This window comes from Zingiber officinale, chromosome 9B (assembly GCF_018446385.1).
Source record: "Zingiber officinale cultivar Zhangliang chromosome 9B, Zo_v1.1, whole genome shotgun sequence".
NCBI classification, from domain to species: Eukaryota; Viridiplantae; Streptophyta; class Magnoliopsida; order Zingiberales; family Zingiberaceae; genus Zingiber; species Zingiber officinale.
Genome location: NC_056003.1, coordinates 15,713,623 through 15,740,040, shown reverse-complemented (window position 1 = coordinate 15,740,040; position 26,418 = coordinate 15,713,623). Strand labels below are relative to the sequence as shown.

The window sequence follows — 26,418 nt, the reverse complement described above, 5'->3', positions numbered from 1 at the left end:
AAACGTCCACGAGGATCCTCAAGTTCCACACAGGAACTTGAAAATTATTTTACAACTTCTTTTAATTTTAATGAAGCAGATAGCGAAAACTTCGATATCTTAAAGTGGTGGTCACAGAAGGCTCAAAGCTTTCCCGTTCTCTCTGTGATCATAAAAGAAATTTTAGCTTGTCCAGTGTCAACTATTGCTGTGGAGCAGACGTTCAGTGCCGGCGGCAACATATTAGATGAACGACAATCAACTTTGTCTCCCGACTCATTGAAAGCCTAAGCATTACTGGACGATTGGACCAGAGTGGAGAAAAGAATCCAAGGAATGCAACTTTCAGATGACGAAGTTGAAGATTTTGATACTGAAGGAACTAATACGACAGGAACAGGAAATGGAAGTGAATGAAAATGTAAAAGGATAAAAATGTAAAAGAACTACGTGAGCTTTGATTCCCCTAAAGGAATACATAGGCAACTTAAATAAGTGCAAACCCTTTTTTCAATAAATTTTAATTTCTAATTTTTAATTTTTAATTTTTAATGTTTAATTTTTTTAACATATGAATCTTGAACCGTGGCGAACCGTGATGAACCGTGAACTGGCGGTTCTGAACCGTGAACCGTAACCGTCTTGGGCGATTAAGGTTAAGGGTCGACTTGTCTGGAACCGTCGAACCGGCGGTTCTGAATCATCAAACCGTTGATTTCAAACCGTGGTCAGGTCTACTTGAGGAGTGAAATATTTAATTGCTGATATAAATATTTGGGATGCTCTAAAACCCTCTCCTCTCTTCCCTATCCGCCGCTCCCACGTCGCCCGTTGCCACTAAACACTCGTGACTTTGCTTCTATGTTGTTGCTTCCACACCAACTGCACCTCGCCTCTCTTCCCTCTCCGCCTCTCCCATGTCGCCCGTCGCCGCTAAAAGCTTGCGACTTCGCTTCTTCGCCGCCGCTCACTATGCTGCCACTACAGCTCCCACGCCGCCCGTCGCCCCCGAATGCTTGTGACTTCCCCTCTCCGCCGCGGCTAGATTCAAAATGACTTGGGAGGGGAGGGCTCGATCAATAGTGCTTTGCTCATTAAAGTTCTGTTAGTTAATTTACACCCCCTGCCCCTTTTTTTGTTTGCCTATTGAAGTTACTTCAATGGTTAAATTACTTTTATGTAAATCTTTAACGTCATTTATGTATCATAGGCAGAGAAGAATTCTTACGAGTCTCTTCATTAAATTCAAGTCTATTTATATTCTTCAAAATCCAAATTAAATTTTATACAAATTACAGCTAATCCCTGTCAGTAATACACCTACATTATTAATTAACTCTCCATTAGTTCTCTTACTTGAAAATGCAATTAGAAAATATCGTATAATAAAATAATTTAGATCATTTTAAAATTGCTTAATTTGTACTCCACAGCTCCACTGAAGATTAATTAGTTAACGATGACCTCTGATACCCACGCAGCCTTCTCACCTTCCGCTTCATGCATTCACTCTTCTGTTTGCTATAGTCTAAACACATCTCGATATCCACATCGTCTTCTCATTTTCCTTTCGATATCAAAATCTTATATGCACATTATAAAAGGCAAGAGATCCCAAACCGACACAAACAAAATTTCTGCGTTAATTAGGAACAGAAGATAAAACTTTTTTCAAAGATGGACGTCGTACGTAAGCATAAAGCATTCATATTCATATTGATTCTTATTCTCTTGCTGTATTTGCTTTCTTGTACTTCAATTAGTTGCAGATCCGGACCTTGAAGAACGAGAGCTTTGTTAAGATCGGGCCGAGGGGACACTCGAGTGGGGTAACCTTTGATGAAATAGGCTTAGGTAATGTGAAGCAGATCGTCATCTGTTATGACGCAGATGGCATCAACTTTATCCAAATGGCCTACGAGCTAAAGGGAAAAGTAAGCCTCGGAGGAAGGCATGGTTATACTGTCTCTGTTGGGCACACATTTCAATCTGTAATTAAGTCCTATAACCATTTGACATTATATTATTTTTAATTTTGTTATGGTTATTCCTTTTGTTTTTGTATTATCACCCTTTTATTTCTTTATTAAATGCCTGAATTGCTTTTTCAGATTACTTTTGCGTCAGATGAGTACCTTTCATCCATTAATGGAAGCTACGGAGTGTCCAACCAACAATGCAAGGCGGCGATAAAGTCACTTAAGTTCACAACCAACAAGATGACCTATGGCCCGTTTGGCTGCAAACAAGCGTTGCCTTTCTTCTTCAACTTCGACTTTGCCAACAATCTTTGTGGCTTTCATGGTCGATATTCCGGCAACCACCTTGTCGCCATTGGCGTCTACGTCAAGATCTTGAGCGCGAGGCCCAAATCGGAGTTTAATGCTTAATTAATCATGTATTTTACTTATGTTTTAGGTGCTCGTTTATGAAATCGAATTTAATGTTTTTATGCTCAATGCACTTCATTAGTTAACTCTTCATTAATTCCATAAAAAAATAATTTTCTGGTTTGCGGTAATTGAAATTGCATTTACAAAAAAGAATACTTTAAAATGAATGTGTTGGATTTTTAAAAATTAATAAATTACTATAATTAATAAGAAATTTTACTTTTTCTCTAAATACCCGTATTTTTTTAATAAAAAAAGTCAAAATGCCCTCGTAATATTGGAAAATCGCGGACGTGATTTGGGCGGCTGAAGGCCCATTAAGTAAGGTCCAGTCAGCACGTGGCGCGTGGCCGAAAAGGTACATGCGAACAGGTGAGCTGGATTTGGGACGATACTGTCGTCGCAGGCCAGGCGAAACAATCGGAAGTGGTCGCAGGTTGACGGAACGTTGTCGTGGGTGTTAAACTGCGACGGAGTGTTAAAACCGGCGGCGTTGTCACCGGTTTGGTTACCGCCGTCGGCCTTGCGCCATGTGGTAATGGTGACGCGTCATCGGAATGATATTTATAAAGTGGGTCGACGAAAAGGTAGAAAAAAAGAGAGCGGAGAAGACGACGAGACTTGAGATCGAAGGAGGAAGAGGAGGAGGAAGAGGAGGAGAGAAAGGTAGCGATGGATTCGGATTACGGAGTACCACGGGAGCTGTCGGAGCTGCAGAAGAAGCGAACCGAGTACCAACCTGAGCTCCCGCCTTGCCTCCAGGTCTTCCTCCTTCGTCTTCTGGTTTTCAATCTTTTTGATTCGGATCGTGTTCCGATGCATCTTCTTTGCTCCTGCAACCTGGATTTATGGCATCGATCGGTTTCGTCTTTTAGGGGCAAATTAGAGCAAGTGCTTATTAAATCGGATCGCACTTGTTGACCTGTAGAATATGTTCTTAGATATCGAAATGATACCTTTTTTTTTCAATTTGGGACTCTGATGCTGCTCTTTAAGCTTGATTGCGTTTTTACTGCCGATTGAGTTGACTGTTCTCTGAGTTGTTTCGTTGAGCTATTTGAGAAAGTCCTAAAAATGTAATTTGCCAACAGGCACATCAATTGAGCTCGAGATCTGTTTTTCTGTCTGATCATTGTCCTGGGTTAATTTGCCCCATTTTCTGATTATAAGAAGGTGTTTGTTCTGTTGAGCATGTATCATGCAGATGGAATTGTGTTTGATCTGCTAATTTTTGGTTCCTTCGAGACTAGAAGTTTCAATTATCTTTAAGATATACTTGTTTTCTATTTTGTATACCTCCTTGTTGGTTCAATAATCATTTTTGCGGCTCAATTTGGCATTTGATGGTTTTCATGGTGAACACACAGGGCACCACGGTGAGAGTAGAGTTTGGAGATTCAACAACTTGTGCTGATCCATCCAGTGCCAATGTCATAAGCAGGGCCTTTCCTCACACATTTGGGCAGCCCTTGGCTCATTTCCTGAGGGCAACTGCAAAGATTCCTGATGCCCAGATCATCACAGAGCATCCCCCAATTAGGTTTGCCAGCAATCGAGTTCTCATCCATTGAATATTTTTCTGTTAAATTAATTTGAAAAGAATGGTGCATGGGTGTTTACATCAATCTAATTGTTGCCACGAAATCCACCATGTCTCTCTGATGCCTTGTTTGATCTATAACTTATGATGCATTTACTGAATGAGATGATTCAATTGCAGGGTTGGTATTGTATTTTGTGGAAGACAATCATCAGGAGGTCATAATGTGGTATGGGGGCTTTACAATGCAATGAAAATTCACAATCCTGATAACATTTTACTTGGGTTTCTTGGTAAGCTCTTTGTCTCAAGCCAGCAAACATTTCATGTGAACATTCTTTTGGTTTGTTCTTCTGATCTCTTGAACCATTATTTCTTCCCTTTGTTATTGTTTTATGAGGTTTGATAACAAATTTCACAAACCTTGCCCCTTTTCCTGGATTTAGGTGGCACTGAAGGTCTCTTTGCACAGAAGACTCTGGAAATAACTGATGAGGTTCTTGCTACATACAAGAACCAAGGTGTGAAATACTTACTTTAACTTTCCCGTGATCTTATTGAACTCAGGTGCATTTCTAATTGAGAGAAACTCCTTGTTGTATCTAAAGGTGGTTTTGATTTACTGGGCCGAACAGTTGATCAAATTAGAACAACTGAACAAGTGAATGCGACTATGAAAGCATGTCGTGTTCTAAAGTTGGATGGCCTTGTCATTGTTGGAGGTACCTTGTAAATTCTCCAAAGATCTCCTTGTGCATTCTCTACCTAACAATTTCTTCATTGCTTTTGTGATTAGGAGTCACGTCCAACTCAGATGCTGCCCAACTTGCAGAGACATTTGCAGAGGACAAATGCACAACAAAGGTACAGCTGATTTGATTATCCTCTTTATCTTTCATTCAGGATTCATCCTCAAGTTGTTACATCACATATGTACACCAAATTTGTGTTCTTCCCTCATAACGTTCACTCTTGTTGCGTTGAGGTCATCAACAACCATATTCATCAACTTTTTTAGTCTATGCTGGTATGTGAAGAAATCCGACGGTAGACAAAACATATAGCAGTCAAACAATGTTGGAATAACACCCAAATTTAACGTGGAAAAATCCTCTTCAGAGGAAAAAAAAAACCACGGAAAGAGAGAGAGTTCACTATGTTAAAACAGAGAGTACAAGATGATCGCTTCTGCGAAACTCTAATTGATCCTCATACACACAACACCTCACAACTATATATATATATACCGTATATATATATATATCCCTAGAAAACAGGAAAAAAAGATAAGGAGTACAGGATAGAGAGCAATCCGATAAGGAAGGAAGAAAAAGTCTTGATAAAACTTCATATGGCCAGATGGCGAGAATTGCAATTGCTCTGTTCAAAAAAGATGACTTTCCTTCTTGAACTAATTAATTTACCAACTCAATGCTCCAGCAAATTTGACACATACTCAACAAATCTCCGCCTTGCGTCAAATTTCAAAAAAATGAACTCTCCCCCAATCCAAAAACCCCGAAAGGTAATCAACAGTGCTGAACACCAACCAAATCCAAACAATGTTGGAGCTTGGCAATGGGAAGTGATTTGGTTAACATGTCAGCTGGATTGTCATCAGTGTGGATCTTCTTCACAACCACTTCACCATTTGCAATAGTATCACGAACAAAATGTTGCCTGACACTAATATGCTTGGTTTTACTGTGGTACATGCTATTCTTCATCAGGTGTATAGCGCTTTGGCTATCACAAAATATAGTAAGAACATCTTGATTTAGTCCAAGCTCAGTAACCAAACCATGAAGCCAGATAGCTTCCTTAACACCTTCTGTCGCTGCAACATATTCGGCTTCAGTGGTTGACAAGGCTGCAATTGACTGAAGAGAAGCACACCAACTGATGGCCGAACCACATAAAGAAAATATATATCCAGATAGTGATCTTCTCCGGTCTAAATCACCAGCATAATCAGCATCAACATAGCCGACTACTTGATTTGAATGAGGATGCAACTTCTTATCAAACACCAAACCAACATCAACAGTATTTTTCAAATAGCGGAGAATCCACTTCACTGCATTCCAATGTTCTTTCCCAGGACAGTGCATGAACCTGCTGACAAGACTAACAGCGTGTGCTAAATTCGGCCTAGTGCAAACCATGGCATACATAAGGCTTCCAATAGCACTAGAGTAAGGGACACTAGTCATTTGCCTTTTTTCTTCCTCAGTTTGAGGACACTAAACCACAGACAACTTGAAGTGAGCAGCCATAGGAGTACTAAATGGTTTGAAACTTTGTATGTTAAACCTTTCAATAACTTTCTTGATGTATTTCCCTTGAGATAACCGCAATACACTAGCCTGACGATCTCTCCTAATCTCCATACCAAGAATTGACTTGGCTGCACCTAAGTCTTTCATATCAAACTCACTGCTTAACTGAGCCTTCAACTTGTTAACCAAGAGAATGTTAGGTGCAACAACAAGCATGTCGTCAACATATAGCAACAAATAAATAAAAGATCCATCTGGGAATTTTTGAAAATAAACACAATTGTCATGTAGGCTCATGGAATAACCAGATTTCAATATAAATGAATCAAACCTCTTATACCACTGCCTGGGCGACTGTTTAAGGCCATAAAGTGATTTCTTCAAGCAACAAACATGGTCCTCCTTTCCTTGAACCACAAAACCCTCGGGTTGTTGAATATAAATTTCTTCTTCCAGCTCTCCATGCATAAAAGCTGTCTTAACATCGAGTTGTTCAAGTTCGAGGTCATAGAGGGCAACCAAAGCAAACAACACCCGAATTGAGGTATGACGAACAACAGGAGAGAAGACTTCATTAAAATCAATACCTTCTCGTTGATCAAAACCTCTAACAACATACCGTGCTTTATATCTTGCATTTTCAACTCCGGAAATGCCATCCTTCAGTTTATAAATCCACTTGCAACTGATAACACGTTTGTCTTTCGGAAGTTTAACAAGATCCCAAGTATTATTTTTGTGGAGGCTATCCACTTCTTCCTGCATTGCAGATAACCATTTTTCCGATTCGCCACAAGATATAGCTTCCGCGTAGTTACGAGGTTATAAATCCCTATCAATCTCTTGTGCAACAGTCAGAGCATAAGCTACAAAATGACTTTCATCATCAAACCGAATAGGCTTTCTAATTTCTCTCCTTGGACGATCACGTGCTATGGTATAATCATGTTGTTGAGGATCAGTAATGACATCAGTAGAGATTGGCACACAGCTAGACTGTGTGTCTGCAGAAGAAGTTTGTGCTGGCTTAGGAATGTCTGATTGAATTTCTAAATCTACTTTCTTGCTTGCATCGACCTGATTGCCTGCGTCAGTAGAAGAAACAACAGATTCTCTTCCAGAAGATAAAAATGCATTTTCATTAAAAGTGACATCTCTACTAATGATGATCCTTTTAGAGTTTGGATCAGGGCACCACAAGCGATAACCCTTCACCCCAGATGGATAACCAATGAAGATACATTTCTTAGCACGTGGATCTAACTTTCCATCAGTAACATGAGCATATGCTAGACAACCGAAAACTTTCAAATTTGAATATTCAACTTGGTTACCTGACCATACTTCTTCTGGAATCTTTCCATCAAGGGATGAGTGTGGAGAGCGATTAACAAGATAACAAGCGGTAGATGCTGCTTCAGCCCAAAAAAATTTTCCCAACCCAGAATGAGAGAGAATGCACCGCACTCTCTCAATAAGTGTTCTATTCATCCGTTCTGCAACCCCATTTTGTTGAGGTGTCCTTACCACAGTGTAATGTCTAGCAATCCCTTCATCTTCACAGAACTTATTAAAGTCCTCTTCACAAAACTCAAGACCATTATCAGTTCTCAACTGTTTTACCTTTTTTCCAATTTGGTTCTCGACCAAACTTTTCCACCTTTTAAAATTAAGAAAAACCTCATTTTTATGGCGAAGAAAATAAGCCCAAACCTTTCTAGAGTAATTATCGATAATGATCAACATGTAACGTCTGCCTCCATGAGATGGAACACGAGAAGGACCCCATAAGTCAGCATGTATATAATCCAAAGTGCCTTTAGTTCGATGGATCCCTTTGGTAAAACTCACTCGTTTTTGTTTGCCAAAAACACAATGTTCACATAAGTCAATTTTACAGGTGGTGTGTCTTCCAACAAGACCTCTCTTGCATAGTATATTCATGCCTTTCTCACTCATGTGGCCCAGTCGCATATGCCACAACTTTGTTTCATCTTGGTGAGTCGGAGGTGTAGCAACGTCAGCAATACCTGCAACGATAGAACCTTGCAACACATATAAACTACCAGAACGGTTAGCTTTCATTAAAACCAAAGCACCTTTTGAAATTTTCAATACTCCGCCTTCAGCTGAATACTTACAACCATGAGCTTCAAGGCTGCCTAAAGAAATCAAATTTCTTTTCAACTCGGGAATGTGTCTAACACCAGTCAAAGTTCTAATCACACCATCATGTGTTTTAATTCGAATTGTACCTTTACCGACAACCTTGCACGAGGCATTATTTCCCATCAAAACATTTCCACCATTAATGGTTTCATAACTAGAGAAAAATCCCTATGAGGGCACATGTGATAAGTACAACCAGAATCAAGAATCCATTCATTTTTACCTCTTTGTTCAGTGTCAGTGGCCAGCAAAACATCCCCATCAGAGTCATTTTCAACAACATCAGCCTCAGCGTTTTTTTCAATTTTCTTACCCTTGGCTTTTTCTTCTCTTTCCAACTTATTTTTCAATTTATAATAGTCTGAAATAACATGGTTTGTTTTCTTGCAGTAACGACATGATTTGTCCTTATCTATTTTTCTGTCTTTTGATTTGGACCTAAACTTAGGTCGATTGCTACTACCTCTTTCAGAGTTCCTTCCCCTAACCATTAAGCCTTCGGCAGTTTCACCAGGACTGCTATCAGCATCAAATTTTTCTTTAGACATTAAATTTGATTTGACATCCTCAAGACTTATGGTCTCACGATTTCCATATAACATAATCTCTTTAAAATGCTTATATGTTCTAGGCAAGGAAACAATTAACAAAACTGCTTTATCCTCATCTTCAATTTTGATATCCAAGTTCTCCAAATCAATAATAATAGAATTAAACTCATCTAAGTGAGATTGGATAGGAGTACCTTCTTGCATACGAAGCGAGTGCAAGCGGTCTTTCAAGCGAAGTTTGTTAGCAAGACTTTTGGTCATATATTGTGACTCCAATTTCAACCACAAACCGGCAGCAGTAGTTTCATGAATAACCTCACGTAGCACTTCACGAGTCAAACACAATTGGATTGCAGATAAGGCTTTTTCATCCAATTCTTCCCATTGTTCATCTGTCATTGTAGCAGGTTTCTTGGATTTGCCTTCAAGAGTCTTCTTTAACCTGTTTTGTGTAAGAACGGCTCTCATCTGGATTCGCCATATGGAGAAACTGATCTTGCCATCGAACTTCTCAATGTCAAACCTTGTAACAGTCGACATAATAGAACTTGGCTCTGATACCAATTTGTGAAGAAATCCGACGGTAGACAAAACATATAACAGTCAAACGATGTTGGAATAACACCCAAATTTAACGTGGAAAAATCCTCTTCAGAGGAAAAAAAAAAACCACGGAAAGAGAGAGAGTTCACTATGTTAAAACAGAGAGTACAAGATGATCGCTTCTGCAAAACTCTAATTGATCCTCATACACACAGCACCTCACAACTATATATATATATACCGTATATATATATATATCCCTAGAAAACAGGAAAAAAAGATAAGGAGTACAGGATAGAGAGCAATCCGATAAGGAAGGAAGAAAAAGTCTTGATAAAACTTCATATGGCCAGATGGCGAGAATTGCTCTGTTCAAAAAGATGACTTTCCTTCTTGAACTAATTAATTTACCAACTCAATGCTCCAGCAAATTTGACACATACTCAACATGGTATTATGTATACTGTTAATAAAAATGTTGTCTTGTGAACAGGTGGTTGGTGTCCCTGTTACATTGTATGGGGATCTTAAGAATCAATTTGTGGAGACAAACGTTGGATTTGACACTGTATGCAAGGTAAGTCCCAACCAAGGGAATGGAATTTCTCATTGTTATCATTAATTATCTTTCTTCAAGCTGATGCTTTCCAAGAAGACTAGAATATTTCCCCCACATTATTTGATAAGATGATTGCTAATACTTTCTCTGTTTCAGGTTAACTCACAGCTAATAAGCAATGTGTGCATAGATGCACTATCTGCAGAGAAGGTAACAACATTCTGTCATTATTTGAAGAAAAGGGCTATATATCTCCTAGTTGTTTTTGGTCAGGTGGTTAGGATTTATTTCTGATCAGATAGAAATTCTTCCTTGCAAAATCTCATGGCAGTACTTTTGGTGATTCAACCCTATAGGGACAAGTGTTTCAAGAACCATTACATGAATACTTGCATGATCGATGATGTATTTTGCCATGCATTTGCAATCAATCATATGTGTAAAATGAATAGACCAAGGATAGTTTCCCACTAAAAAAGGAAACAATCGAGACATGGAAGAAAAAATGTCGAAGGAAAATTTTTCCCAAGCATAGTTTTCCTCTGCCTCCAAGTGTGAAATTGGATGAAAGGAAAGACTAGGGATTTTTCTCCCTCGTTTCTTCAATTATAATCATAAAGCTATTATTTTTTGTAAATTTTTAACTTTCTCTTCCTCTTTCCTTCCAAACAATCACATAATAGGAAAAACTTACCTTATTCATTTCATCCAAGTTTTTTATGACACTTTCCTAGCTATTTCCCTTTCCAGTGAATGTTTTTAAAACCGGATCTGACCTGCAGGTTAAACCATGAACCAGCAGCAAATCCGATCTGATTTACCTTTTAAACGTGTTTAACCAAACTGATTTACCTCAAACCAGTTTAAATGAATAAACCGGATAAATTCCCTACAATTTTGGCGTACAAATCCCTATTAGATAGAATTTTGGTTTCTTTTCCAATTAATAATTATAGTGCTGCATAGTTTGACTTATAAGGATCATATGTATTTTATTTTGTTTATTTATTTCATCAGATGTGTGTTTAATTATATAAGTGAAGATTTTTAGTTTTATACAAACTTTGTATATTTTAAATTATTTTTTTTAGAAAAAACTTTGATATGCTTAAGATATTCATATAAAATATTTTGTAGATATGGAAGTATAAATTATATTTATGATATTGTTTTCTTGGTCAACTAGTTTCATTAGTTCTACTTGTTGAACCATCAATCTTATGTCCAATCAAACCATCAATTTGATCGTCTTACAGTTCAATCTCCTGTTCAAATTTCAAAACATGGCTTCAAGTAGGAATCACACTCTTTAATATATTTTGCATTTGAAGACTTTTAATTACTTGACACAAGTGGCATTTTCTTTGAAGCTATAATGAATGCTTTGTTCTCATAATCATTTTAGTCAGTTGAGGTTGTCTACTGCAGTATTATTATTTCATTCGCTTGATGGGTCGCCATGCTTCACATGTTGCTGCAGAATGTGCACTTCAGTCACATCCAAATATGGTTTGTAGTCCCTTCCAAATGATCCTCACAAGCTTTTCAAAACAAATATGTTTAGTAAGCAAAATGCTTGTGTTTTTTCTGGAAAGAATGACTTATTCTACTTGTTCTCAGCTTATCTTAGGCGAGGAAGTGGCCTTGTCAAAACTTACACTTTTTGACATTACAAAACAGATTTGTGATGCAGTTCAAGCCAGAGCAGCAAAAGGTTGATTGCTTCTTTACTGATCCTGTTTAACAGCTGATGATCTATTGTGATATATCTATCTTTTTGCAGATAAGTATCATGGTGTAATTCTTATCCCTGAGGGGCTCATCGCAAGCATTCCAGAGTTATATGCTCTTTTACAGGTTGTTTCATAATTTCTCAGGTTCATGGAATGAAATTTGATGAAGAATGGAGTAATTAGTTCGATTGAATGGAATGGACAGAATTTAATAGGAATGCTTATTACTTAGCTTGCTTAATGCATTAGAATAGTTTCTTCCTTGTATTCTTATATTTGATTAATAGGAATTTTATTAAGTAATTGAAAAATAATGGCATTTGCAATGCTAAAATATACCATTTGTCCAGTTCAGCCTTCCTGCCCAACCCAACTCAGCTTGTTCGACCCACATTTCTCATTTATACATGAGAATTGAATAGATGAGAAATAATTTATCGAATAACAGTTCTCAGAAGGGAATCACTGTCCCATTGAAATTGTTCTTCCAACTTCTTTTCTCTAAACTGCTATGGAAATAATTATTCCACGAGAATTTAGAGGAATATCGAATATAATAGATAGTCCTATAAACCAAAAGGATTCATAAATTTTAATAGATTTTGACTACATTTAAGGCTTTTAATCTTCAATTTGCAGGAAATACATGACCTCCAGGACCAAGGCATCTCAACAGATGACATTTCATCTCATCTTTCACCATGGGCAACTGCACTGTTCCAGTTTCTCCCACCATTCATCAGGAAACAGGTTCATCTTTTCCCCTTTCTGAACCTGACCAACGATAGTAATTTAGCTGTATTTCTTTGTCTTCTCGTATATAAAAAAAAACCAAATCTTTATGAGAAATTTATGGTGCAGCTTCTACTTAATCCAGAATCTGATGACGCTGCTCAGTTGTCCCAGGTGCATTTTATTATTGTAGATGTTTTTTCTTTTAAAGAAACGAATGCTTTTGATCTCATTAAGTGTTTGACTAAATGCTGTGGCGCATAGATTGAGACAGAGAAGCTTCTAGCACAGCTGGTCGAAAAGGAAATGAGTAATCGAATGGTATGTAATAAGCTTCTCTATTTAAAAAATAGTGGTACCCTCAATAAAAATATTCTTTCAAGCAAGCTTGAACAGGTATTGAGTATGAATTGTCCAAAAAAAAAAGTAGACAAAAAAATGAGGTCTTGTTTTGTAAAGAATGATATTTAATTGATTTTTTCACTGATAAAGTGGGGTGTGTCTAGTGGGACATTGGGTTAACCCAGACTGGCCCTCCGAATGGATTATAATTTGCTAATTTCTATCCACTTTTTTTCTATAGACGGGGCAGTGTTTGGGGTGGATCAATGTTTGTTTGGAACAAGGCAGATTCATTGGCCATCTCTAGATATATGCTTCATTCTCATTCGAATTAACCAAGCATGCCATCAAAGTATTGCAACACTCACTTTCATGTACAATTTGATATAGTTTGCACATGAATATAGTTAACTTTATAACATAACGGCACGAATTAATTTGAAAATGGCACTAGTTGCTTCTCTTATGAAGATTTCTTATACTTTCTTCAGTTTCTCTGATTTGAACTTTAAAAGACTTTCCTTTTCATTCATTCCAGAAGGAAGGCACATACAAAGGGAAGAAATTCAATGCGATCTGCCACTTTTTCGGATATCAAGCTCGTGGATCTTTGCCGTCAAAGTTCGATTGTGACTATGCATATGTAGAGTGCCAGCTTGTGATAGTTTCTTTCTTCTCCCATCTTTGGATTATGGTGTCTACATTAACCAACTAGCATGATGATATGATCAGGTTCTTGGACATATCTGCTATCATATCCTAGCGGCTGGCTTAAATGGATACCTAGCTACTGTGACAAACCTAAAAAACCCTGTGAACAAATGGCGCTGCGGAGCTGCACCACTTGCGGTAAGTTTGATTCCATACCTGCTTGCACACCAACAATGCATCAAACATTTTTGTAGGAAAGACAAAAGCATGTTAAATTTTCAATGTCAACCAGGCGATGATGACCGTGAAGCGACATTCTCGTGCTCCTGGAGCCATTCCAATCGGAAAACCTGCCATTCATCCAGTTTCACTAGACTTGAAAGGAAAAGTATACGAGTACGGCTTCAGCATAATCAGTTGTTTTCATGCCCTTCATAAAATAAAACCGAGCAACTAACTTATGTCTGGTTTCAGATTATTGAGAGAAAGGGCTACTAGCTTTTTGATGGATGACTTGTACAGAAACCCTGGACCACTTCAGTTCGAAGGACCAGGTTCCGAAGCTAAGACCTATACACTCTCCGTTGAGGATCAAGATTACATGGGTCGCATGAAGATGCTCCAGGAGTACCTCGACAAGGTTCCCTACGCCACCTCTAAAAAAGCTATATCATATCAAACTTAAACAAAAGTTTCACATTTATTCTAACATCGCCAAGTTTTATACCCATCCTGTGAATGCCCTCATAGTTTAGCGATGATCGGTGCAGGTAAAGAGCATAGTGAAGCCTGGAGTTTCACAGGATGTTCTGAAAGCTGCTCTAATTTCCATGGCCTCTGTGACAGAAGTTCTATCAGTAATGACCATGCCATCCTTCAACGGCCATCAGCCACTCTAACTTGAACCTGGAGTATCTATCTATGCAATTACTTTCGCGAATAATTGAACCAACCAATTCTATATGGCTTCATATCTCCTAGAGTTTTTGCCGCTATATGTAGATGAATGTTGTATGAAACAGTCTGAGCATGTATTGAAGCAATAAATGCTACACTTGGAATGCAACAGAAAGCAATATGATGTTTATTTCTCTTTTTTTTTTTCTCAAAAACAAACATTTTTTATGATCCAATTGATTTACAAGAACTAACTGCGAAGACAGGACAGAAATAATGAGCTAATCTTTTAAGGGTAGTGTTACGTCCGACTTCAATAAAAGGACTTTGGATTAGACTAACCACAACTAGAAAATTTATCGGAAGATCGGATTCGCGCTGAGTTGGGCTTAGGTGCCAACATATATTATACTTCTAGCACTCCTTGAGCCAAATGATCTATTAGTGCGTATTAGAGTAGACCTAGTTAATCGAAATAATCATGAAGTGGATGGCATGATAGGCGTTGTTGGCATCATTGTGTAGTTAGTATCACACAATCTACGCCATCACTACAGAAGATTAAATCGATGATGACCGCTACAAGGTGAACACATCGATGTAGAGATGATGAAGATTCCACGATAAACAATCACTTTCAACAAAGAATTAAACTTAGGACGAACTAACCTACTTAATTGATCCAATTCAAAATATTAAAAAGGATATTTTTTTTATTTCACATGAATGGATAATTTAAATATTCGTGGGTTTAGACATTAATTAATAACTATTACAAACTTAATGATTGTGCATACCATTCATTTGTTAAATATTTATACTATTTTTACTCTTTTCATTTCTTTATTTTTTTTAAAAAAAATAATTGGAAATTTACCGAACATATATACTAGTTTTCTATTAACTATTATTTTTTTAAAAAAAAAAAAATTCAATTCAATTTAATGGAACAAAAACCTTCAAACACGGCAAATTTAAATTAACGCAACTACTAGAAAAAATCAATTAAAATGGAGTTGTTAAATTTTATTCCCTATAATTTCTAGATTCGCCAGATCCTATTCCTTGTATTTCTCTTTCTTTCATAATTAGTTCCGTTAAGGATTAATCAACATTTAGATTACGCTCTAAAAATAAATAAGGAAATCTTTTACTTTTAAGAGAAAATTTTGTTAAAGTTGGCTTACTAGAAATTAAAATCTATTAAAGATATTCCATTATGTTCCTACAAAATAGGAAATCAGTAACCTTTTTATGAGAAAATTTCTCTAACTAATTTATTCCTAAATTTTGGCTTCCTCTAACTAATTTATTCCTAAATTTTGGCTTACTCTATAAATACACATCGCATATCGTCACCAACCACACACCGTCTCTTTCTCACCTTCACCAGACACATTAATCTTCAAGTTTTAAAGAAAGAAGGGTTATGGCTGCCATCGCGATGGATAACGATAATGTCACCTCTCTTCCTCATGATCTCGCTGTGGAGTTTTGCGTCCAGCTCGTCTCCACCTCTACCACGCCGCGCAAAGACATAAAGTGTTTGCGAGAATCGTGAGTAGATTTTCGTAAAACGATGTCCTCGTATACATGCATGTAGATGTATAGATACGTATATGTGATCGTGGCAATGATACTTGCAGGTGCAAAGTTTTCCATGAAGCATCGAGAGCGAGAAAGGTAGGAAAATTCATGAACGTTCGGAGGGAGATGGAACTTAGTCTTAACTGGTTCCATATGAAAGAGTACCTTGAGTTGCTTCGTGGTTGTGCTAATTGTGACAACTCGGATGCTTACTTCTTCCTCGGCCTTGTAAGTTTTCCTTCTTTTTTTTTTTTACATTTTTTTGAAAAAATAATTCTGAATCCAAGGGATCACTGAAGAATGTTGTACGCAGGAAGAGGTGTTCAACCTGAAAGAGAAAACATTAGGATTGTACCATCTGCACAAGGCCAAAATGGGCGAGCGCCCAGTTGCAAGTTACATGCTCGGCATCATACTGTTTCAGGAGCCGGAGACGCGGTCACTCGCGGTGGAGATATTGAATAAGTTGGCTGCCGTGGACAGCAGTAGAGTAAGCACTGCAGCACCATCCGACGATGGCACCTTGATTCGAGAGTGCAGGATGGAGGCAGCAGAGGTCATGAGGAACATGACTTGGGAGAAGCCAGAGCGAGTCGACTCAATGTGTCTGAATCCGCGATGCGGGAGAGTGTTCAATACCTGCGACTGGGAGCTGCGGATTTATGACGAGAATCGAACCTTTTGCAGCAACATGTGCAAGTGGAGGCACGAGTTAGATCTACTAGCTAAATCCTGAGATCAATGCGTCCAGACTGCACGTCTAAAACCCCCGAAAGGAAGATATCAAGGTTCTTGAATGAGCAATTTTTTCACCTGTAAATATGCCTCAGTGTGAAATTAAAAGGTAAAATTTTACCTTTGATCTAGAAATGCTAATGCTCCAGGAACTTTTTTAGCATAATTATGAGGTTGCAGTGTGATAAAATTCTCATTATCTCTAAAAACCATTGGAAACGAAGTGTTAAAACATCTGAAATACGTAGTAATTTTTATTGCAGCAATTTATTTTGACTTGAGCTCTCCGCAAGAATGTTTTCAGGAGATGGCAGGCTGAATCTTCCCGGTGCATGATCCAAATCCCACGTTGTAGCCCTTTCCCTACCAAACAAAATAAATTGTAATTATCAGAAATAAATCAAGCAGGAGTTTGATTCAATGATCTTAGTATTATAACTATTACTAATTCTATAGCTTTATGCAGCAGTATGGCAAAATGTTAGCTAAAGTAAGCACAAGTGATGACATAGCTAGTATGCAAAGATTATTCTTAAAGTGTGTCTATCCCAACTATTTTAAAGTTGAGACTACATGAATGAATCTTATTCTTCTATAGAGCTCTATGTAAAATTTATCGTGTGCGACGAGCAAAGTCATTCCCATTTTGAACGACGTATGACTGTAGGCAATAGGAGTGTTTTGATCGGGTTCCCTAGGTTTAAATTCTCTAGGGAAGATTATGTAGCGATCAAAAAAGTGATATATGTTCTGAGAAAAAGTAGAACTGGATGAAGATAATTACGGTCCTCCCCTATTTTTTTTTTATCCAAGAAAACAAACCAGAGTCCCGACTCTTATAGGAATCTTATCCACCATTGTACTTTTGTAAAACAAGATCGCTAGTGATATCAAAACATCATGTTTAATTACATCGACCAGAGTTTAAATTGGTTTCCTATCTCTTGAAATCTACTCAATTTGTTTGTTATAACCATAGTAATGAAGATTATCTACTGTGAAAAGCCTAAAAAGAAAATCCAAAGCTCATGAGAACCAACCTTGCAACAAGCTTTAAACATGACTTCATCTCCATCTTCAAGAAATTTGCGAATTGTGCCATTCAAGTTTTGTGGCTTTTGCCCATTCCAAGTCAACTCCAGCAAGCATCCTACGGATCCTTCTTCCTGGGAAAAAGATCGGTCCATTAAATGGGCAACTAAGAAGTAATAGAAATTGAAAGAAGGAAAGACAAACTTTTTAAGAACTAGGAATTTCTTAAGGTTAAATAACAGAAAATACAAACCGGTCCACTGATGGTCCCAGTTCCAAGTAGATCACCAGGTCTTAAGTTGCATCCATTGATAGTGTGATGAGCTAGTTGCTGAGTTAATGTCCAATACCTAATTGGAATGATAAAAGAAAGAACTTATGGCAAACAGAGCTAACATAACAAAGACGGTTAGTAATAGGGTACAAAATTCTCAGACTCAAGAAGTGCACACATTCTCATGCACAATTTTTGTTCAGGTTCCTATGAATGAGTCTGTCCGAAGAGCTCCAAAATTTAGTACACTAAACAACAACACAAGATAGAGTCGCAGCTAACATTTAAAAACTGAGTAAATAGATTACCTTTATCAATGGATTAAAAAAAATCAAAACTTTAAGAATTGGTCAGTCAAGAATATATGAGAATAAAGTCGTCATAATTTTTCAAATTTGCAAGTCAAACTGAGCAATAATCTGAAATTTGCAATGGTCTCTTGTTGTGCAGTAATTGCAAGTTCTTTGAATGAATATCTCACCAAAAACAATATTTTCTTAACGAGGGCAAGATATATATTCGTAGAACATAACAAATACCAGTTTATTTAGTATTGAAACACACAAAAAGATCATAGTTTTTCCAACAACAGGGTAATAGATCATGCAAGAGAGGTATTTAGAAAAGGTATTATTAAACATCTGATTCAACATTTGCTTTCTGAACGATTCAGCAAATATCATGTAATTGAAACTGTTGATCTCAAATCCTGAAGTTATTTCCACAGTTATTAACATGCAAAAGCAGAATTGATAGAAAAATAACAATATCGTGTGAGATGATAGCTGGATATATATATATATATTTGTGGCAAAAGTTTACTGTTCTTACAGATTACTGAAATTGCTGGATGTGACAAGCACAGGATGTTCGTGCCCAGCAGGCTTGATCCAGACCTTAAGGAAAAAATGTATGTTATCAATAGATAGATGGGTAGAGCAAGCCTTGAATATTTTTTTTTTAAAAAAATGCATTAGATGTGTCTGTGCATGCAACAAGATTGACAAGCAACATATACCTCGAGAGGAATGTCATAGTTTACATGCTTGGATTCCGTCAAGTATGGCAAGGGCTCAGGATCCTGCAATATATTGGATATTACTTTTGACCACAGTTTGTTGAACTTGTTCAACGATATGAATGCCTCATGACACCTAAAATAAGTGAAGATCCACCCACCTGCTTTGGAGCTTCACAAGCAAAAGGCTCAAGTGCATCTAGTGTCACAATCCAGGGTGATATTGTTGTACCTCAGGAAGTCATAAATTAAGTTAATAAACTTCATGAAATTGAACCGATTTTATAATAGGAGACTGGGGATGCACAACAAAGCTTAACTCACCAAAACTCTTTCCAAGAAAAGGCCCAAGAGGAACATATTCCCATGCTTGGATGTCTCTGGCTGCCAAAAAGATTCTAGTTAACTATGAGCTTAGAGTAAAAGGTAAAAATGTTCATTAAATCAAAACATGAAAAATAAATGGTAGCTACCACTCCAATCGTTCATCAGCACAAGCCCAAAAATATGATCTGCTGCAATATTAACATCAATTGGTTTGCCTAATTCATTTCCTGGACCCACTATTGCAGCCTGGGAGCGTGAATAGCAAAATAATTATCTTAAAGATGATAATTGACTTCTAAAAATTGATAAAGTTGTTCACAAAGCACAAGAATGTAAGCTCTGGAATTTGAATTGGCAGTGAACAAAATGCTTCGAAAACAGTAATGATCATCAGGCAAGAACAAAAATTATAGTAAGAGAGCATGGCTAAATATCTAATAAAATAGAAATGCATAAAGTTAATCTTTGCAGAACTGACCATTTCAAGCTCAAAATCCATCTTCTGTGTGGGTCCAAAATATGGTGGAGAATTTCCTGTTGGATATGCTTGTCCTCTGATTACATCAAAACCATTTTAGCTCAAGATGGCTTTCACTTAAACTGAGCTTACCACTCCTAGTAATTAAAAATTTAGGGTGTTGTTGTTCCACAGTTTGAGAAACTAAAAAACAATAAAGATCTCATATTAATTATAAGCACTGCAAATTCCAAAATGATACACACAAATGAGATAGCAATCATCATTTGTTTTTTTCATCAAGTACATTGAGCATTTGATTTCAGCAACAGATACATTCTTTAATGAACCTATGTAACTTTTTACGGGAGTTATGTATACTAAGTCTCATTTATAATACTATAATGGTCCTAAGAACACACAAAAAAGAAAAGAAAAAGAAAAAAAGATTGTTCACCTTGGACGGACAATAGGTGTGCCAGATATCACAACAGAGGAAGCCCGTCCATGATAAGCAATAGGAAGATGAAACCTGTAGTTTTATTGACAGTCAGAAGAGGTAAACAATTATGACTCATTAATCTCATTTTTCTGAAGGAGAATGAATGAATATTTTTAAGTTTAAATTGGTCTCTAAAAGAAAACAGTCACAGGGCACAAATAGAACCACGGCATCTTTGTCTGATGCAACAAATCTCTTCTTGTCCAGTTCTAGGTCAAATGCATTCCTTTACTCTGGTCGGTCTGGGAATTAGCAGTTTGATTGCGAAGAAGCAAAAAAACCTAAAAGCTACCAAATTGACAGGTCACGGAAGAATTGAGAAAAGAAACATCCAACAACAAGAATGTTGAACAAGATATCAAGAAGCGAGTTGCAGAGTCCAAATGGAGTAGTTCAAGAATAACATTCAGGCATGAAAATGATATTTGAAATTAAAACATTCTCTCTCTCTCTCTCTAACAGGTGGGAATTCTCACCGAATGCAAAACAATAGGCTATTTGAAACAGAAGATATTATCACAAGCATATAAAAAAAATAGAGCAATGTTCAATGGAAACAGGAGTTTCCATCTATCTTAATTAAATAAACATTTTAGAAGAGCTAGTAACCTGACAAAATGGGAGAGAGCAGAGGGGAATATCTTTCAACAAGATATACATTCATCAATAAGGATCACTGTGATATCTGATAACACTAAGTTAAGAGATAAAATTAGAGCATCACATGACCAGTTAATGGTTCAGGAAATATCACAGTGAAACATATGACAATAGTTGATAGTTTCAACAAGTATGAAAGAAGACTGAAAAATCCAATGTGAGGACAGTAAATCTAGCTAAGAGTAAGAGTTAGTTGTTAAACCCAAAAAGAATATAGAAGAAAGTGTGTAGATCACACAAAGCACCAAATACACAAAGAAAGAAGAAATGCCAGCAACATTTCAATTGTACAGAGTATGAGAGGTTAGAATGCTGTCAAAAGAATTTTAGTAAAAATACAGGAAAGGCATATGTGCACCAGAAAACAACAATCCAGATTATGCATCACATATGACAGAAAATCAGAATGGAGAAGTACCAGTTTTCTTGAATTGGCTTCGCTGGTCCTCGAAATATGAGTCCACAGTTCTTTGCATGATGCATGGAAGAAAAGAAATCCGTATAGTCCCCAATTACAGTAGGCAGAAGCATCTCTACTTCACTCTGTTGTGTTAATAAGAAACTTAATGAATTGTAAGTTTCAGAAGGAAATCTATGTGACGGCATTCACCTACCATCTTCAAAAGGCATTTCTCCCTCAAACTACTATTGTCACGTAGTGTTGGTTCATCAACTGCATAGGTTATGAGAAAATTAAAATTGTTTACAAACACCAGGATCACAATATGATATATGCACCTAGCTATATGCCAACATCAATGGCCGAACAAAATAAAAAATGAATAAATTTCAAAGTCAAAGAAATCAGATTTCTTTGTAGTTTGTAGTGATTGCATGTAAATATTATACTAAATGTCCTTACAAAATTGGCCACGTTAAAATTATTTAGAAGAGAGAAATTGTTGATCATGCACATTGGGTTAAAGTATGGAAGTTACATATTTACATTGGCTATGCACCTGTTAATTTGATTTTATCTCAGTTTTTAAATGAGAATAAGCCATGTATCAAGATTAACTTAACTAAACCTAATTCATTCTGTCGGTAATCAGGAAAAACAGAATGAGACAAGATAAGAAAGTTATATGTACATAAACTTAAAAATAATTTTGACCTAGTTGACAATCCAATTCAAATATATAGAAGTCTATGGTGCAATAGAACATGGGGTGAGAACATACAGATCAACAGCATCTAAAAATGTAACTATTTAGTATGCTAATTCATGGCCCTTTTGACCTGTGCAATTTGTTACCCATCAAAATAAATATTAGCAAAAAGGTAATTTTAAATTTTCTCGCACAAGATAAGTGGTTTGCTCCGTGAAACCAACATTATGAAGCTACCATAAAGCAAATTTAGAAAAAATTGTCTTACAAAAATCCTGCACCAACAAGGGCTGATAAGTATCTTGACACATAAGTGAAGGATAGTGTGATTACCTAATGTAGGATTTTACCTATCCATGATTTGTAGTCTAATCAATGAGCTAATTAAATAAATCAAGAATGAGAATACTGCCCGTATAAATTTCCAAGTCTTACATGGAGAAATAAAATCAAGGTTCGGATATCAAATTCTATGAATTGACTTTGTATGTCAATCTTAGGAACTCTTATGAGCTTCAGAACTTATCATAAATTGATGATTTTAATGCTGCAGTCTTCGAAGTAGAATGCTAGAAAACATTGGAACCCAAAATCAAAGAAACGCACTCAAACAACACAAAATTTAATAGCATCTCTATAGCATAGTTGTTGTGAACTGGAATGAAGTACCTGAGAGAAGTCTCTGTAAAGTCAATCTCGCCTCCTTCCAAGCAGGCCGTCCCAATCCCACAAACATGTTAAGAGATGCCTGTTTTGAGAGACAATATTAGCAACTCAAACATAGTAGAGAAATATAAAAAGGAACCCAGAGCAGAAAACAGATGATCAGATACAAAATGCCCCCTTGCCCTATTTGAGATTTGTGCGGTTTTTAATTGGAAACATTTCATTAGCCACTATAACAATTAACAAGGTTATACTTAGCATTGTTGCAGGGCATTTAAAAAAAAAACAGCTTTACACTCTCAGCAAGAGGGTCTTGTTTTTGTTACTGTCAACAAGCTCCTTAAGTTAGCAATGTTACTGAAGCATCTGCACTAAAACATCACTCAGATAATGCAACATCAAATTCACTTAAATTTCTTAGATGAGCTTCCATCACTTAAATTAAACTTAAATCTCCGTAAAATTGAGTACGAAACAGTTTGTTCCAGTAGACATGTCAGATCACCATAGCTTTTTATCAAGCAGCAAATGCTACTTTCTCTTTAGATCTATTTTCATGATAATACAAAAGATTACTTTCTAAATCCCATTTTTAACGAGAAAAGACCAAGGTCGTTCCAAAATCGCAATTCCTAACTCCAATTCAGTCCACGAAAACGCTTCCATCGCAGCTGTACAACTGGTAAAACGAGAAGAGAGAGGCAACCTGGAGGAAGCAAGGGGAATTATTGAGGATGGGGCCGTCGAAGAGGCCGGCGGACGAGACGACGGAGAGGTCGAGGACGAAGTCCCCGATGGCGACTCCGGGGCGCGGCGCGGCGGCATCACCTCCGCCACAGGCGGAAGAGGGGCGGAAGACGCCATAGGGAAGGTTCTCGATGGGGAAGTGCGAATCGAGATCGACCTCGACGAAGGATATCAAACCCATCTATATCTCTCTCTGTTGCTGAAGGCGGAGGTGCAGCAGACAGCCGGTATTATCGTATGATCGAAAATGAGACATTTTATACAAATAAAAATAAATCTTTTAAAAAATAGAAAACCTATCCATTTTTTTTTATAACAAGGACCATGTAACATAAATATTATTAAATTATAAATCATCTTATATCTTAATTATAATTATTTTAGAAAATACAGCCACAAATTTTGGTCAGAGATGGGTAGGTGTAGCTGTGAGCTACGAAGGTGAAGGGTAGATAGTATTTGTGGTGGTACCACGCAGCACAACTACTGCGGGAAAATAAAACATGGCCACAATTATTAATGATTTTTTATTATTATTTTTTTTAAAGAACAGAATGTAGGCAAACCAGATAGATGAAATAGAAAAGTAGTTGAGTCATTTTATTACCGAACGAGGATAAAATAAATAACAAAAAAACATGTCTACAAAACTGAGACGAGGTGAATTCGTACCAAGAAGTCTCATGAGGAATATGAATTATAACTGGTCATATCATCTCTTCCATACTTCTTTAAAAAACAGTTTATAAGTTTCAAAACAACTTATTTTGACATTTTATAAGCTGTTTGAAAAACAATTCAAATTTGAAGAGCTTATAAGTTCCAAAACAGCTCATAAGCTTATAAGCTCTCTAAAATAGCTTATGAGCTGTTTTGAAACTTATAAGCTCTTCAAATTTATTTGGTAAATTATTTTTCAAACAGCTTATAAACTATCAAAATAAGTTGTTTTGGAGCTTATAAGCTGTTTTTAAAAAAGTATGGAAGACCCTACTTTAAAAAAAAAAGATCTTATTTTAATAATTTATTTCTTTAAAATATCCTTATATAATTTCATAAATCCTCATCTTATCCTCCATAAAATTTATTTTTAAAATAAGACCTAACAACTTATAAACGGTACGAACTTATAAACTGTTTTTAATAAATTTAGTCAAACACCCTTTAAATCAGAACTATTGGATAAAGAAAATAACTAAAAACATATCAAAAATCATAAATAAACAAAACAAAATCTATGACAGTAGGATTAGCACCCACTGTTGACAGTCAATTACAGAAGGAAACACAATTTTACATTTTTAGATTCAGACTGCAGCCAATCCAATAAAAAAAAATACCACAACTGCCAAGCCAATAAAAAAAATTCCTCTTTCGCAGTGTGATCTTTCTTGCTGAAAATATTAAAACCGCCAATACAATAAAAAAACAAAAAATAGAGCATCCAAAAGAACTGAGATTATTCAATATTACTAATCATAAACTCAGAATAACTCTTATAAATAGAATAAAAGATATATTAATAATTTAAATCTTAGAGTAGAGGTAGAGCTCTAAACAGAAAATCACTAAGCTTACATCTGCATATAAGGCCACAATTTACTCAACATCTAATTGTTCAACCATTTCATCTGGAAAAAAAATGAACACAAATTAAATTTAGTAATGAGAGTTGTGTAAAATTGAACCAAGCGAAATAAAATAATCAAATGAAGATACTGCCAAGAGACCAAGATTTTCATTTTACCTTGGATGCGTGAAGGTAAAAAAATACATCATCCCATTTAAAAAGGGAAATAACTGTTAGGAAAAGAAAAATACCAAAGGCCTAGTGGTGTGACCTGGTGTGACGAGGCCAGGGAGTGATTATTGGAGAAGAGAGATCCGATAAGGTGTAGCTCTTGTCAAGCTTCTAGGATGCAGGGCCAAGAACGAACCAAAATCCACACCAAAGTAGGGAAAGTGTGACTAGGTCATGGGTGTAAATACCTTAAATAGATTAAGTATGTGCTATAGATAATGAGACACCTTTTGGTGGAACTAGTTAGGATCTACCTAAAAACTCCTGGTTAAGTGTGCTCAGTGTGGAGCAATCCGAGATGGGTGACATTCGGGAAGTTCCTCGCCTTGTAGTCAAGTTCCACCATGAGACAAAACAAAATTAGGTCTTACATCTATGAAAAAAACAAGGATGGAAGAATGCAGATGACAGTTACAAAATAACTGGGTAGTTTATTTAATCTGATGAGATTCTTCAAATAGCTCATGTTCATCATTGATTCTGGTAGCTTGAAATGATTCTAGCTTTGTTCATATTATACATTGTCTATGTTGAAGAAACTAGCAACAAGTTTCATAAAATAGCATTCTACCTAAACCATAATAACATGCGACGTGTCAAAATTCTAAGGATACCCATCCAGGATCATTATTTTAAAGTTTTTAGCCCTTGTCTTTCTTCTCTGTTGCATGGATACAGTACGGGTATCAAAGTTTAAAATCTTGATCCGTGTCAAAGTTTCAGTCCTAGATCGAAATAATACATTTTCGGTATAATGTTATGCCGATATGATTTTAATATTTTTTTATTTATATATATTAATTATTAGATAAATATGTTTATGGTGTATAATTTATAAATAAATTGTATATTGATTTTATATAAGTTCTGCATTATTGAACAACTTAATATTTTTTTTTTAAAAATAATTAAATATAATTTTCATTAAAAATAATTGATCTATCAATAACTCGCATTAAAATTGATATGTAAGCATTGGTTCTCCCGATTAAATAATCATAAATATATAAATTAATACATGCTATTTTCTATAGGATGCCAATAAAACATTTATTCATTTAATTAATTATATTTTCTATAGTAGTTATATAAATTAACCATTTATTCATTTAATTAATTATTAATTTAAATAATA

At 36.3% G+C, this 26,418-nt stretch overlaps 3 protein-coding genes across 3 annotated transcripts; 2 read left to right on the top strand and 1 right to left on the bottom strand.

Annotated features, from left to right (window-relative positions):
- Positions 1–1,656: 1,656 nt before the first annotated feature.
- Positions 1,657–2,369, top strand: LOC122022846 (jacalin-related lectin 3-like). The gene is made up of 3 exons (XM_042580960.1): positions 1,657–1,665; positions 1,743–1,970; positions 2,091–2,369. Exons 1-3 carry the CDS (start codon positions 1,657–1,659, stop codon positions 2,367–2,369), a joined length of 516 nt encoding a protein of 171 aa, XP_042436894.1.
- Positions 2,370–2,780: 411 nt separating this feature from the next.
- Positions 2,781–14,568, top strand: LOC122023569 (pyrophosphate--fructose 6-phosphate 1-phosphotransferase subunit alpha-like). The gene is made up of 19 exons (XM_042581734.1): positions 2,781–3,134; positions 3,740–3,912; positions 4,093–4,205; positions 4,359–4,433; positions 4,521–4,634; positions 4,709–4,776; positions 9,948–10,031; positions 10,170–10,223; positions 11,442–11,522; positions 11,634–11,727; positions 11,797–11,870; positions 12,386–12,496; positions 12,608–12,652; positions 12,743–12,799; positions 13,359–13,463; positions 13,553–13,669; positions 13,764–13,867; positions 13,946–14,111; positions 14,242–14,568. Exons 1-19 carry the CDS (start codon positions 3,045–3,047, stop codon positions 14,368–14,370), a joined length of 1,854 nt encoding a protein of 617 aa, XP_042437668.1. The 5' UTR covers positions 2,781–3,044; the 3' UTR covers positions 14,371–14,568.
- Positions 14,569–16,872: 2,304 nt separating this feature from the next.
- LOC122024407 (fumarylacetoacetase-like) lies at positions 16,873–23,725 on the bottom strand. The gene is made up of 14 exons (XM_042583030.1): positions 23,442–23,725; positions 22,739–22,817; positions 21,575–21,633; positions 21,379–21,503; positions 20,256–20,330; positions 19,820–19,895; positions 19,488–19,587; positions 19,339–19,398; positions 19,176–19,246; positions 19,015–19,077; positions 18,828–18,892; positions 17,976–18,072; positions 17,731–17,856; positions 16,873–17,053 (listed from the first exon to the last, which is right to left on the bottom strand). Exons 1-14 carry the CDS (start codon positions 23,661–23,663, stop codon positions 16,991–16,993), a joined length of 1,281 nt encoding a protein of 426 aa, XP_042438964.1. The 5' UTR covers positions 23,664–23,725; the 3' UTR covers positions 16,873–16,990.
- Positions 23,726–26,418: the final 2,693 nt, after the last annotated feature.